This window comes from Nilaparvata lugens, chromosome 5 (assembly GCF_014356525.2).
Source record: "Nilaparvata lugens isolate BPH chromosome 5, ASM1435652v1, whole genome shotgun sequence".
Taxonomy (NCBI): Eukaryota; Metazoa; Arthropoda; class Insecta; order Hemiptera; family Delphacidae; genus Nilaparvata; species Nilaparvata lugens.
Window position 1 is genome coordinate 9,664,531 of NC_052508.1, and position 16,335 is coordinate 9,680,865.

General features: G+C 32.8%; 1 protein-coding gene across 1 annotated transcript; it reads left to right on the forward strand.

Annotated features, from left to right (window-relative positions):
* The first annotated feature begins 1,819 nt into the window (after positions 1–1,819).
* Positions 1,820–4,492, forward strand: LOC120351233 (pickpocket protein 28-like). The gene is made up of 2 exons (XM_039427647.1): positions 1,820–3,226; positions 3,651–4,492. Exons 1-2 carry the CDS (start codon positions 2,377–2,379, stop codon positions 3,674–3,676), a joined length of 876 nt encoding a protein of 291 aa, XP_039283581.1. The 5' UTR covers positions 1,820–2,376; the 3' UTR covers positions 3,677–4,492.
* The last annotated feature ends 11,843 nt before the right edge of the window (positions 4,493–16,335 follow it).

Genomic DNA, 16,335 nt, shown 5'->3' on the forward strand with positions numbered 1-16,335 from the left:
TACACCATTAATATAAATATTTATTTAGGAATTGTCAATGGTGTAACAACCGAAACCGGTCTTTCTAAATATCAATAAAATCTGCGTTTTTTGACAATCTATTAGTTTTCTTATTCAATATGAATAATTATCACAATATCAACTTCTCAACTTCACAAAAAGTAAAACATTAAAAAAGTAGCTTTACCATTTTAACTTGAAAATGGCCAAAGTAGGTCGAAACTAGCTGTTGAAATGTTTTAAAGTTTTGAAAATATTTTAATAAAAGGCTACTACAAGTTTTATATTGTTTTTATTAATTTTATTTGAATAAAGTAGCCCATATAAGTGAAGTGATTTTAAGATTTAAAGATAATACGATACATTATTCTAATTGTTAAGATATATCATTGTTACATATAATGAGTACTATAACAACTGAATATTCTTGTGGAAGGGTAGACATTACTGTCGAAACTTCGCCTTATCATGGTGGGGGGAGGGGAGAATTCAATGGGTTAAGAAAATGGATAAACATACAAAGGTGGGTCACAAAGAAAAAATGGTTGGGAACCACCGAGTTAGTATTATCATAGAGAAACAATAGCGTAAGTAGATATCCCGTGGTATAGGGAATTTATGTCGCAAATTTTACTACTGTTATCTCAAGCCGATTATTGTCAATTTTTACTGTTTTGTTGAGGTGATAGTGTATGAACGGCACAATTTGAGAGACTACCAGCGTCACACAGCTGCATAGGAAAGAACTATGTGAACTATCGGCTTGGGATAACAGTAAAAGTTGCGACATAAACGCCCTATACCATGGGATATCTATGCTATCGTTTCTCTATGGTATTATACCATGGAGTTAAAAAAAGGTTTTATTAGATTATTAAATTTGTATCTGATTATACTCAGTCGAGTACTAAAACCTCAAAAATAATAGGTCTCTAAAAAGCAGTCGTTAGGTCATGTCAGAGGCCCTGAAATTGATCTGTTGCGACCTTGAAAAGTCTGACAGCAGACCTGAGTCAGCAAGGTCACTCGATATCATTATTATTATAATTTGTAGACAAAATTTGATAATAATTAATATTTTTATTTAATAGAAACTACAACTATCCTCTCTGATACTACTCCGCCTGATTAAATTGGAATTAGAAATTATCATTTTCCATAGGGATAACATAATTACATCATAAACTTCACCATGCGAATCCCGATGGAAAAGGCATGCTCCAAATTACACAGTGCTTAAATAATTACTCAGTCTCATTACACAGAGGCAATAGAATAACCATCATCGAAGCAATTAGTTTCAACTTCCTTTAGTTTCAACTTTAGTTGAGCTTTTCGCTTTCAACAGTATGTAACTGCTGATTATAAGTCTATAGTGATCTCCACGTTATGACAGTATTTGATTAACATTGGTGTTGCTATCCTTGTCTATCATTCTAGTATCATCTTCGTATCGTCTTCCTATAGTGAGGTCCAAGTTATAATGACAGTATTTGATTGACCGAGCGAAGTGAGGTCTAAGATTCAAGTCGACGGTTTGGCATTTCTCTTAATGTTTATATGTTGCGCATTTACGGTGAAACGCGGTAATAGATTTTCATGAAATTTGACAGGTATGTTCCTTTTTTAATTGCGCGTCGACGTATATACACGTTTTTTTGGAAATTTTGCATTTCAAGGATAATATAAAATGAAAAAGGAGCCTCCTTTATACGCCAATATCAGAGTAAAAATCAGACTATAGAATTATTAATCATAAATCAGCTGACAAGTGATTACACAGATGTGTGGAGAAGCCAGTCTATTGCTGTATTTCCATAGGGTCTATAGTTTCTATCAGGTACTTGTGGATGAGAATATTGCGTGAGGTCTACTGTTCACAGAACTACTAGTTAACATTGATGTTGCTATCCTTGTCTATCATTCGATAAATACATAGTTACAAGTTTATAGTTAACTTGAGTGTTGATAGGAAATGACATTGGGTAATACGGCAAGGCAGAACATCCAAAAGGATCTCTTTGCCGATAAAAGCCATACGAATAAATAAATAGCGCTATTCATTCCTTTACATTATAGCTATAACCTATAGGTTATGTTCTCCTATCTTTCTCCACTGTCATTATAACGTGGACCTCACTTTAGTAAAGTAAAGTATACAATGTATTCGTTAGTTGCTATTTGATACAGATTTACAAAATTGTGGCAGGTAGAATTCAGTGTTGAAGTGAGATTGAAAATTGAACGTGGTTAGTAGACAACATGAACCCTCATTAGTCATTTCGTCAGTAAATTATTCAATGTATACGTCAGTTGTTTTATGAAGATTTACAATATTGTAGCAGGCAGAAGTCAGTGTTAAAGTGATATTCAAGAATGAGCGTGTCTACTCCCGACATTTTCGCACATCCTAGCTTGAAAAGAAGTAACGTGAACCCTCATTTCAAGGCCTTTCGTCAGAATACATCGTTGCATGGAGTGAAATACATATGTGATCCTTCCCGTCACTGGATAGAGCGATGTTTTTGGTGTTTAGTTGTGGCAAGCTGCATCATCTCGTTGTATGCAATCTACCAAATGAAGATGTCCCAATGGAGAGAAACGCCTATGACCATTGAAGTGTCACACGTTCCTCAACACATATCAACACTGCCGGTCCCCGCTCTCACAGTCTGTGGTTCTTTATCTTTATCAAACGAAACAGTTGAAACCTTCCTCAATAATACTGGATATGATTTCAATTTTTTGAAAAATATAGCTGATACTTTAGGTATGGCTATAGAAGCGTTTGATAAAGAATATAACATGACTTCCGATTGTGGAAAGAGATTTATTCTGTCCGATTCAATTCTACAGAGCATTCTCCACCATGTCAATTTTAAAAATAACTTAGTCAGCATTATAGATTATGCTGAACCTTTAATGTGTTTTGCAACGTACACCTTCAGAGGGCTTTGCATGTCTTGCAACATGGCCCCACCCTCAAAAATCTACAAAATCGACTCAGTACGAAATTTTCTCCGTGACGATAATGAGAGGTATGGTCCAAAACAGTTGGATATTGAATACAAGTCTGAATTGAAAAGTGATGCAATACATGGGTTCCCCTCGTTTCAAGTGGATAGAAAAGATTCACAAAATATTTCTTCCTGGCAAAAACCGAAATATCCACCCCTAGTCAGGAATCCAAGTATCGAGTATTTTTTTCATACATATTTGAAATCTACTTATAAGGACAGTGTCACACCAGTTTTTACAATCCACAATGCTTGGGACATCCCCAGCCCTTTTATGAGATGGCATCACCTCAACAAATTCAACAGTTTTCGGATGAATGTGGAGCCTGAATTGATACTACACTATCCAAAAGATGATGGAGATTTTCTATACAATGTTGAACCCATCCGTCAATGCTATACTACAACCGATAAAACTCTGGACTACTTCCAATATTACACTTATCAGAACTGTTTGATCGAGTGCTCCACTAAAAGAGCATTGCGAGATTGCGGTTGTGTTCTGTTTTACATGCCACACAATGAGTCAACATACATCTGCTCACATGAGGACAGTTATTGTGCTTTGAATATTGCTTCAAACAGTTTTTACAACACAAATAACGGAAGACACTCCTGTAACTGTTTGCCTTCCTGCAACTTCACTGAATACAAGGTGATATCATTTGAATCATACCCTGACGATACTATTACTACCTTTCATACTATAATAAACCATTTTGAAATTGTATTTAGGGACATTTTTTTCCCACCGAAAATTCGTACATACACGTACAACAACTATAAGATGATCGACGCCACAGTTGTCTACTTGGACGTGTTTTTAGGTATAAGTTTGATGACAATGACTGAAATATTCTACTATCTCTTGTTGTATGTTATTGACTATTTGAAAGTAAAATTGGGCAAAAGCTTGTAGAAATGTGATAAAATCATGAATTTAAAGAATTAAAACAACTATAGAACACTTGAGTCTAATCATAGTGAGGTTCACGTTATAATGGCAGTGTTTGATTGGCAATGGTATTGTTATCCTTGTCTATCATTCAACAAAGCGGATAGCGCTATCTCTCTCTCTCGATTTGCTCTGTTGCCAGATCGTCTTTTAACAATGTATAATTGATTATTAATTAGCAAAATATTTCATCTTTTTGTTGAATAACTTTGAACTTTCTCAAACCCCTAGACAATCTTGATATGAAACCTAATTTATATTAACTTTATCATGTTATTAATATCCATACTACATAATTAATATTACATTTAATTATAACTAATCCATATGTTACTAATATTAACTTTATAATATTATTTGTGTATTATAGAAGTGATATGCACCAACCAGGATTTTGAATATGAAAATTTATTTTGAAATTATTGAAAAATATAATTTATTGCCTAATAAAATATAATTGATTATTTCAAACGAGAATGAACAGTTAATATTATATCAATAAACCTGTATCAGCTATCGTCTATAGAAGGCATTGACAAGACAGATGATCGGCAACGTTGTTCTCGTATCTTTCTCCACTGCCATTATAACGTGGACCTCACTATAGCTTAAATGTAATATTGTGATAGATATCCATATTGAATACGACATGGAAATTATCACTCAATTATTGTATTATTTGTATAATATGGGTTCAGATACCTGTTCAACTTAGATAATGTCAAATTATCTAACATTGAGCTTCAAAACCTCAATAATAATAACAACCAGTCCTTAATAATAAAATAAATTTACAGTCACTCAATAGAAAGTTGGAACATTATGATTGATTCATTCACGAAAGATGTTCAGAAATTATTACCAACTAGAATACCCGAATTCTCTAAACCAAGAAATTCTCTAAACCAAACACTAAAGTCTCAAGTTGTCTCATATTTTTAATGTTATCTGTTGTGAGACTCACCAATTAATGCCAGTATTAGTTGAACGGGAAGCATAGATGGGCTACGAGGCATAGATAGCCACGTGAGGTGGGCTATGCCTGTTGTTCTATCCCGATCATATTCATATGATTTGTAAATAAATCAACAAATAAATAAATACTGTCAGTTAAGTTTCAAAGTGAATTTCAATACAGAGACATTACTATAATATTATACTGAACTCCTTTTTTAGAACTCATTGACCGTGACTGTACTAATTTTTTCTCCAGATAAAGACTTGTTTATAATGATATTGTTGAAAAATTTTGAACTTTCTTATACCCCTAGACAATCTTGAAATGAAACTTTATTTATATTAACTTTACTATGTTATTAATATTAACTTTATAATATTATTTGTGTATAATAGATTTTTTATTGAGGTGATTTACACCAACCAGGATTTTCAATCTTCTTGGATTTTGAATTATCTTATATCTAAAGGTGCGTACAGATTTACGCGCCACGAACATGAGCAATTCACTTTTAATCAGCTGATGCCAAGATTTTTATATCTATATCTTATACCGTTTCTGTAAAAATACAGATATAGTAAACATAGTAGATGTAGTAGATTATAACAACCAGATATAGTAGATTAAAAGTGGATTGCTCATGTACGCGGCGCGTATATCTGTACGCACCTTAATATAAATTCCAATCAAGGATTAAAATCTAATCATGATTTGCGCTTGTATTTAATTATTTTACACACATTCCAGACATAATAAGGTATGCTTTCCTGATATTGTAGCTTCTATTGTATGCTTTTTTGAATATATTTTATTTGTATTGATTTATAACTGATTCGACAATAAGAAATTGAAAAGTTCATTATGCAACCCAGTTATTTGAATGCATAATAATATAAAATCATTCAATCAATAGCTGTATCATAATAAATAATCATAACATTGTTACCGTTGGAATGGAATAGAAGTTATCAAGTATCCTTTTTTATTTTATTAATAAATCATAACTAGTTTCAACTTACTAGAACCATTACAATAGTGTAATTTTACATTAAAAAAGGATGCCTGATATCTTCTATTTGATTTAATTAATTTTAGTAGCCCTATAGAGAGAAATGAGCATTGTTACCTGTTACCATATATAATATATTTATTGTTATATTTCTCAATGTTAAAAATGGCTTGTGATTTTCGTCCAATAGAGATAATATAATTATTATTTTCTTTTGATATTCACTTAATTTACTTACATGCAATGAAATTGAATGAAATGAAAAACTTCTTTGTTAGGCGTAGTTAGGACTCATTAATATTAAATTAATGCAATCAATATTTTATTATGATATTTACCTTATGTAGGCCTAATTATGCATGTAATCATCAAATTTCAACGTTATTACTGTGAATTCCGTTTGAATCGTAAATTGGAGTATAACTCAAGAATGTGAAAGTGACATAACCTAGATTGGACTGTTGTATAAATTAGATTTGGAACTGTTTTTTGCTTTGGCATACGGTACTTTTCCAGGAGTTGTATGATTATAAATAAATAAATAACCGAGGATCTCAAGGCGTTTGGCCTTGAATGGAGGAAAACATTAATACAATGTATAGTATGGGGAAATTTGTGAAGAATTTTCTATCCACATCTCAGATTTTCCTTCGTGTTTCGCGTCTTGAGGCAATTCTTGGGACTCTCTGTTACATGTACCTAAAGATATTACAAGTAAGTTGGGGGGTTTCTTCTTCCCTTTATTGAACAGTTCGAGTAATTGACAATCAAACTTTAATTAAGGTTGAATAATTATTATTTCGGGTTGATCAAAATTGAAACTTTTTTATTTTCAAATGAAATAGATATTATTAATTCATTTACTGTAGGCTTATTAAATACCAAATTAAACTTGAAACTTGTATTATTTTCAAATAGAATAGATATCTATGATTCATTTATTTATTTTCTCTGTCGTGTAACCCATGTCAGAGATTCATTTATCTACTATGTTGCTTATTTAATTTTATTCATCTTTTTTCCATCTAATATATATTAAGTGTATTGAAATAAATAAAATAAAAACCTGTTCTGCAGAACTTTTATTATTTATCCCATCAGTCTGTAAAACTATTGTGTATAAAACCATAGAGAAAATATTGCATAAGAAGATATCTCATGATATGTTATAGGTCGTCTATGATAAAAGTATATTGAAAAGTTGAGTTTAAAAGTAATAAGCAAGATGAATCGATAAATCTATGACAATCAATGCTGAATTGAAGGTTGGCTATCAATATCATAGAGGAGAAATATGTAGTATAATAAGATTAAGGTATAGGTCGATTATGCTCCAAATTTCAACCCGAATTTTTTCAACTCAAGCCGATTACTGTCGACTACTGGCTACAGTATTATTACTGTTTTAGCCGGGTGAGAGTGTAAGAACGTCACAGTATGAGAGACTTCCAGCGTCACATAGCTTCACGAAAAATAACTACTGGGTCTATCGGCTAGGAATTGGAAACATAAACGCCCTATACCATATGGCATATATTCTTATGCTATCTTTTCTCTATTATGAAACACAATATGTTTTGATGTTTACATGAGTTTGTGGATTTGAGTGAAATTTTCAATATTTTTTGCAATATTGTGAAGGAAGAGTTTTATTTGGATTCATAATTGGAAATTGATCAATCTAATAAATTCAAAATTGTAGTAGATACATTTTTTGGACTCAAAATTGTGTACAAATTATCATTTAAGTTACCTAAGTAGCATAACCTTTAGACTGTGTATTCCAAATTAAGGTTTGAAGCAGTTTTGGGCAAATGCCTGTTGTTTTTACCTGAATTGTATTTGCTTATGAATAGATAAATAAATAAATAAATAAATATTTTATCATCGAAATAGGGGAGATGAACAGTTGAGGTTTATCCTGTTCTCTCTCAATCATGAATAAATTTTATTTGAATTTGTGATTGTGTTAATGAAATAAATGGAAACATTTACTCTCATTATTGAGGGTGATGAGGTGATAAACTTTGGACTTGTGCGTTGGTTATGAAAAGGAGATGGATATTTCAGGATTTTGAATGAAAATTCACCTATTCAAACAAAATTTATTATTGTAATAATAAATATCATAATACGGTATATAATACGCTGTTTGTCACAATATAAGATTCAAGATCTTTTGAGTTGATACTTCATTTATCCTTATTCATTCATCTTCATAACAATATAATGTTAGTTTATATGGATAGTTTTTGTATAGGTGCAGTAATACAAGTTTGTCAAGTATTTTCATGTAGACCTTGTGAATATCAATTCATACAAACTACCAAATACTATATAATTATATAGGTACATTATATAAAAAGCCATCACGATTTTCATCATAATATACAATACTATCAAGATAGACTCGAAAACTTTTATAAAATTCGTATTTGTTTTTATATAAAAAAACACTTTACTAGTATGGGCTACTTTTGAACAAATTAATAAAAACGATATAAAAATATTGTAGTAGGTACCCTATATTTGTTGAAAACTTTAAAATAGTTCAAATACTAGTTAGGGTCGAAACTAGTCGTTGAACTATTTTAAAGTTTTTAAAAAATATAGGGTACCTACTACAATATTTTTATATTGTTTTCATTAATTTGTTTTTATATCCATCCACATTAACGTCGTAATCATTAAATACAGATACTTATGTTTTTTTTAAATAAAAATGAGCCTATAGAGAAATGCTCAATGCTATAGTGAGGTCCACGTTATAATGGCAGTGGAGAAAAACGTTGCCGATCCTCTGTCTTGTCTATGCCTTCTTTAGACGGTAGCTGATAAAGGTTTATTGATAAACTGTTCATTCTCGCTCAAAATAAGTAATATCCTATCATATTAAGCGAGCAATTTATGTATCTTTATATCTGGTTATTTATATTTATATCCGGTTATTCATGTTCAACGGATCTCGAAAACGGCTCTAACGATTTTCACGAAATTTGGAACATAGTATGTTTGATATAAAATTCGATTGCATGTTTGATATAAAAATTCGATTGCACTAGGTCTCATCCTTGGGGAAAACTCGCTGAACGACATTAAAAGGATAATTCATCATTCGCTGAAACAGCTGTGGATAGTAAAGAAGTGAGTGAGTGAGTGAGTATGTGAAAAATCAAAATATTGCATCCCGAAATTCATAAGATGACATATAGCCAGCTGTGAAATATAAACACGATCATTTTAGAGAATTGTGCCCCGATATTTTTATTTAATCAAGCAAGAAATTATATTTTTCATAATACATTTTCATAATCAAGATGAAATATCTTGTTAATTCACTTACTAAATCTAAATTGTTAAAAGACTATCTGACAACAAAGCAAAGCAAGAACGAGATAGTGCTATCCGCTTTGTTGAATGATAGACAAGGATAGCAATACCATTCTTATCAACACTGCCATTATAACGTGGACCTCACTATAGTTAGACTCAAGTGTTCTATATCATTCATTGAATTCATGTTTGCCACATTTCTACTAGCGTTTGCCCAATTTTTCTTTCAAATAGTCAATAACATACAACAAGAAATAGTAGAATATTTCAGCTATAGTCATCATACTTATTCCTAGAAACGCGTCCAAGTAGATAACTGTGGCATCGATCATCTTATAGTTGTTGTACGTGTATTTACGAATTTTCGGTTGGAAATAATTGTCCCTGAATTCAATTTCAAGATTGTTTACTATAGTGTAAAATGGATAAATAGTATCGTCAGGGTATGATTCAAATGATATCACCTTGTATTCAGTGAAGTTGCAGGATGGCAGGCAGTTGCAGGAGTCTCTTCCGTTATTTGTGTTGTAAAAACTGTTTGAAGCAATATTCAAAGCACAAGAACTGTCCTCATGTGAGCAGATGTATGTTGACTCATTGTGTGGCATGTAAAACAGAACACATCCGCATTTTCGCAATGCTCTTTTTGTGGAGCACTCGATCAAACAGTTCTGATAAGTGTAATATTGGAAGTAGTCCAGAGTTTTTTCGGTTGTAGTATAGCATTGACGGATGGGTTCAACATTGTATAGAAAATCTCCATCGTCTTTTGGATAGTGTAGTATCAATTCAGGCTCTACATTCATCCGAAAATTGTTGAATTCGTTTAGGTGATGCCATCTCATGAAAGGGCTGGGGATGTCCCAAGCATTGTGGATTGTAAACATGGGTGCTACACTGACCCTTTTCTTAGCTTGAGTCCATCCTGAATAATATCTAAGAAAACGATACTGGATACTTGGATGCTTGACTAGAAATGGATAGTATTCCATTAAATCCTCGTTCACAGACCTATTTTCCGTAAGTGCCACATTCATTTGGAACGAAGGGAAGCCATGTATTGAATAATTATTGATCAATTTATAACTGTATTCAATAACTAACTGTTTTGGGCCATACCTCTCATTATCGTCACGGAGAAAATTTCGTACTGCGTTGATTTTGTAGATTTTTGAGGGTGGAGCCATGTTGCAAGACAAGCACAGCCCCCTGAAGGTGTACGTTGCAAAACAAATTGGTTCAGGAAGAAGAATGTTGACTAAGTTAATTCTAAAATTTACAGAGTGGAGAATGCTCTCTAGAATTGAATCGGACATGAGGAATCTCTTTCCACGATCGGAAGAAATGTTGTATTCTTTATCAGACGCTTCAATAGTCATACCTAAAGTATCCGCTATATTTTTCAAAAAATTGAAATCATATCCAGTATTATTGAGGAAGGTTTCAACTGTTTCGTTTGATAGAGATAAAGAACCACAGACTGTGATAGCGGGGACCGGCAGTGTTGATATGTGTTGAGGAACGTGTGACACTTCAATGGTCATAGGCGTTTCTCTCCATTGGGACATCTTCATTTGGTAGATTGCATACAACGAGATGATGCAGCTTGCCACAACTAAACACCAAAAACATCGCTCTATCCAGTGACGGGAAGGATCACATATGTATTTCACGCCATGCAACGATGTATTCTGACGAAAGGCCTTGAAATGAGGGTTCACGTTACTTCTTTTCAGTCTAGGATGTGCGAAAATTTCGGGAGTACTCATTCTTGAATTTCACTTTAACACTGACTTCTGCCTGCTATAATGTTGTAAATATTCATAAATCAACTGACAAATACATTGAATAATTTACTGTACTACTGAACTAATAATCAGTTACTTTCAGAAGTAGTAAAAAGCTCAACTCAAGCTAAAAACTCATCACTGCTACGTTGTTGATTCTGTATCGCTTGCTCTAATGAGATTGGCTCTAATTATTGCACTTTTTAATTTGAAGCATGCCTTTTCCATAGGGATTCGCATGGAAAAGTTCATGATGCGATTATGTTCTCCCCATGGAAAATGATAATTTAATTCTAAAATTGAAAATGATAATTTTCCTTGAAAATTAGAATGACAGCGAAAATGATAATTTCCAGTTCCAATTAATCAGGCGAAGTAATTCCAAAGAGATTAGTTGTAGTTTCTATTTTTCTATGGTGGTGCTCAACTGAGTAAAATCGGAGACAAATCTAAATCTAAACTTTTATATATAAAAGCGAAATGGCACTCACTCACTCGCAGAACTAAAAATCTACCGGACCAAAAACGTTCAAATTTGGTAGGTATTGAACATACCCTTTAGAAGGCCCTTTTAGGGCTTTTTAGTTGGCCCTTTAGAGGAGCACTAAGAACGGATTTGGAAAAAATTACAAAGGTACGCCCAAAATCTACGTTTTTCCAGCGTTTTCTCAGCTTTATCGAGAACAAATGAACAGAAAATGTTCAAATTCAGTACAGAAGCTCAGCTAGAGTGTAATAATGTTGTGTTAGAAGGAATTTGAAATAACGTCAAAGATACGCTCAAAATTAGCGTTTTTCCAGCGTTTTCTCAGCTTTATCGAGAACAAATGAACAGAAAATGTTCAAATTTAGTACAGAAGCTCAGCTAGGGTGTAATAATGTTGTGTTGGAAGGAATTTGCAATTACTACGTCAAAGATACGCTCAAAATTAACGTTTTTCCAGCGTCTTTTTGTTTCTTCACAGATTTATCGAGAACAAATGAACAGAAATTATTAAAATCTAGTACATAAGCTAAGCTAGAGTGTAATAATGTTGTGTTAGAAGGAATTTTAAATAACATCAAAGATATGCTCAAAATTAGCGTTTTTCCAGCGTCTTTTTGCTTTTTCTCAGATTTATCGAGAACAAATGAACAGAAAATGTTCAAATTTACTACAGAAGCTCAGCTAGGGTGTAATAATGTTGTGTTAGAAGGAATTTGCAATAACATCAAAGATACGCTCAAAATTAGCGTTTTTCCAGCGTCTTTTTGCTTTTTCTCAGATTTATCGAGAACAAATGAACAGAAAATGTCCAAATTTAGTACAGAAGCTCAGCTAGGGTGTTATAATGTTGTGTTAGAAGGAATTTTTAATAACGCCAAAGTTACGCCCAAAATTAGCGTTTTCTCAGTTCTTTCATCAAGTAATAGACAGAAAATGTTCAAATTTGGTACAGAAGTTTAGCTAGGGTCTAAAAATTTTGTGAGGTGACTTTAATATTTCATCAAAGATACGCCCAAAATCAGCGTTTTTCCAAAGTTTTTCTCAGCTTTTCTGCGTTTTCTCAGTACTTTGACTTTCTGATGAAATGAAACATGCTCAAATGAAAAATGCAGGCGAGCGAAGCGAGCCCGCTGATCTAATTTTTGGACGATCCAGTCGGGGGTCCAGGGCTAGACGGATATGGCGAGCGAAGCCAGCCTGACGGCTAGTAATTCAATAAAACTGTATCTTTACTATAATATGGTGTAGTACTAACTCGGTGGTTCCCAACCGTTTTTGTTTGGTTACCCCTGAATATGTTTATATCACTTTTAGTAAACAATTGAATCCCTCCACAATTGAAACCTCTCCCCGTTGCGTTGGTCATGGAATGGAGATGAAAATTTCAGGATTTCAAATGAAAAGTCACCTATTCAAACATAATTTATTATTCTCGTCATAAAATCATATATACGGTATATTCGCTGTTTGTTACAGTATAAGATTCAAGATCTTTTGCAATGATACTTCCTTAATCTTTATCCATCCATCTTAATTACAATATAATGCCATTTTTTATAGATAGTTTTCATATAGGTACAAGTTTGTCAAGTATTTTCATGTTTACCATGTGAATCAATATCGATTCACACAAACTACCAAGTACTACATAGTTATATATACATTATATAAAAAAGACATCACAATATTTTCATCATATACAATACTATCAAGATAAACTCCAAAACTTTCATAAAATTTGTATTTGTTCTTAAATTCATTCACATTTTCGTCGTGATCATTGAATATACGTATGTTTTTTTTATAAAAAAGAGCCAATAAAAAATGCACACTTCTACACATCAGTATTATATTAGAAGAAATTAAAAAGTAATGGAGAAGTGGAACACTGAATTGAGATCATTCGTTGGATAAAAATGATCTATATAAATTGCAGAAATTAAAAGAAACTCAATCTTATCCTATACTATTGAACGAGCAACTTCTGTTTTCATGTTTTTATGTTTATATGTTTAGATGTTTGAATGTTTAGATGTTTCTATGTTTGTATTCCACCGGATCTCGAAAACGGCTCTAACGATTCTCACGAAATTCAGAACATAGTAGGTTTATAATATAAAGATTCGATTGAACTAGGTCTCATCCCTTGGAAAACTCGCTGAAGGACATTGAAAGGATAATTATTAATCATCCTTGGAAAAATCGCTGATAATAATTATTTCGTCGTCTGTTGGTGATGGAAGTGAGTGAGCGAGTTCATGTGTGTGGGACTGTGTCTAAATTATGACTCAGCTGTTGAACTTTTGTAATCATTCAATCAGGTACTTAGTGCCGGTTGCAAAAAAGCCGGGTTATTTTCAATCCTGATTAATTCCAAAAGAAATGGTCTCCTCTGATTTGGTTCACGTGAAGTTAAACAGAATTAAAATCTAACCGGCTTTTGTGCAACTGGGCCTTTGTGAGGGAAATTTTTGCCTTCCCTTTGGGAATTAATCTCAATTTACTGTGACTAAATAGAACATTTCTGTTCATGCTTTTGTACTCCAGAGCGAATCCCGGTCCTCGATATTAATAATTTATTCATATCATTTTGTGTGAAATACGCTCTGATGATTTGGTCTTATAATGATAGATGAGAGAACCATCACATCCAATTTTCCTGGAATACATTGCATTCTAAAGTGCGAGATAAATTACTTTTAACACGGCTCTTTCTCGAAGACGGAGAGGTCCGATGCTCTATCCTCCACTAATCACTCCCACTACCTAGCAGCATTCTCCTTCTTTTGTGTCTGAGTGAGAGAGCTTTGTAACGTGACGCGGCAACACTCCCCACCATCCTGCTGTACTGGTCAGCAGGTATATTGGTTTGTGTATGATACAGAGATGTTTTCATTATAAGAACATGAAGCAAAATGACACGGGGCGCATCCAACTGTGCGCAGGATGTCCGTCTGTGTCTATGCTACAAACTGTGGAGGGAGAAATGGGTTTCTCCTCTTCATGTTAAAAGTAATTTATCTCGCACTTTAGATACATCAATTACTATGAAATTGAACGACTATACGAGAAATACAAAGGATGATCATTGAACTGTAAGGTATTTTAAAATGGGGAAAAATAATATAAATTTAAATTTCAATCGAACATGATACAATACGGTTCTGTCAAAATTAAATGTATTACACTATTATTTGTACTTTTCGACAAACAATTTTCCATTTCAAGGATAGATTCAATTTGATTCTCCAGTTATAAACAGTCGTAGAATGATAAATTTCATCATCATGGTTATTTTTCTCGAATTTTGTAAATTATTGTATTCAGGTAGTAACTGTTTGATTGGAGGAAATTCCTTGTGTTTCCACGGGTGCAAACGCAAACAAAAAGAAAACCAACTCTCCCTAAGAATTCAGGTACAATTAAATTCTTAATTAAATACTTAAATACTACAATTAAATACTTAATACTAATTATAGTACAAATATATCTTACAAAATATTGAACATCGACACATTTTCCAGTATATTAGACAGTAGATATTCAGTCTGAAATAACTTAGAGGTACAAAGTATTAAATAACAAGTAACCGAAATAAATAAAGTACCTACTAGGTATAAAATAACATGAAGGCCTACCTTACAAAAATGAGATCGTTAAATCATCCCAATGCCCTTTGCAAGGACAGCTCTCTTACAGTACATATTTCTACCATAAAAATGAAGACTTAGCAAATATTTTCAAGACAAAGACAATTTGATTATTATAATTGCAATAATTCCATTTTCAACTGTCAAATTTGGAAAACACATTTGAGATATTCCTTCTACAAACAAAACCAAAATATTACAAGAACAAATCAAGTTGTAAGGAATGTAATTGATAAAGGATCATTTTTACAGACAGTTTACAAAATTATACCATAGAGAAAAAATAGCATGAGAAGATATCCCATGGTAGAGTGCTTTTTTTGTTCCAAATTTCAGTGGCTTTGAACTCAACCATGATGACAAGTCAAATGTAAACAAACACAAAGCAGACGAACTAATTTTTTTACTGCTTGAAATTCACCAATTTCACTCAGAGATGGTGCCACCATCACTCGCCTCACCCAAGGCCTATAAATACAGGTCATGACACAATCCCGTGATGCATTGCAAAATTGCCATTCTATGGGGTCCGGTTCACCAATTTTCAAATTTATCAGCTGTTAGCATTATGGATTGAACAACATGATGTGTTATTTTCTTATATTGTTCAAGGGATATTGCTTGGCTTTGAATTGTAAAATAAATTCCTCCGACAGAACAGAATAATAACATTAAGATACCAACTAGGAACTGAATTGTTGATTTTTAGATTGAGAACTTCAAACTCTTTTTGAGGCCTCCTTGGCCTTTGTCCCAATGCCTCATGAATCTATGAATCATAACAAGTTACAAAAATAAGAACAATTTTTAATAAAAAAAATGAATTATTGAACCATTTATTATTGAAATCTCATTATTAGAAAATCGAAAACCTGAATTTACATATCTGAACCAGAATATTGTTTTTAAAAAGCATAATACATGATTTTGTTTTGAGCAGATAGGAATATTCCAAATGTTCCGCCATAAAGACTCCACATAATGGCCGCTCCATAAGGAACACGAGTGTCATGACCTGTATTTATGGACCTTGGCCTCACCAAACTGCGTTTACTATAGTAGTTATTTTTCGTGAAGTTATGTGATGCTGGTATGTAGTCTCTCATACTTGAGACTTGGGATATAAACAACCTCTATAC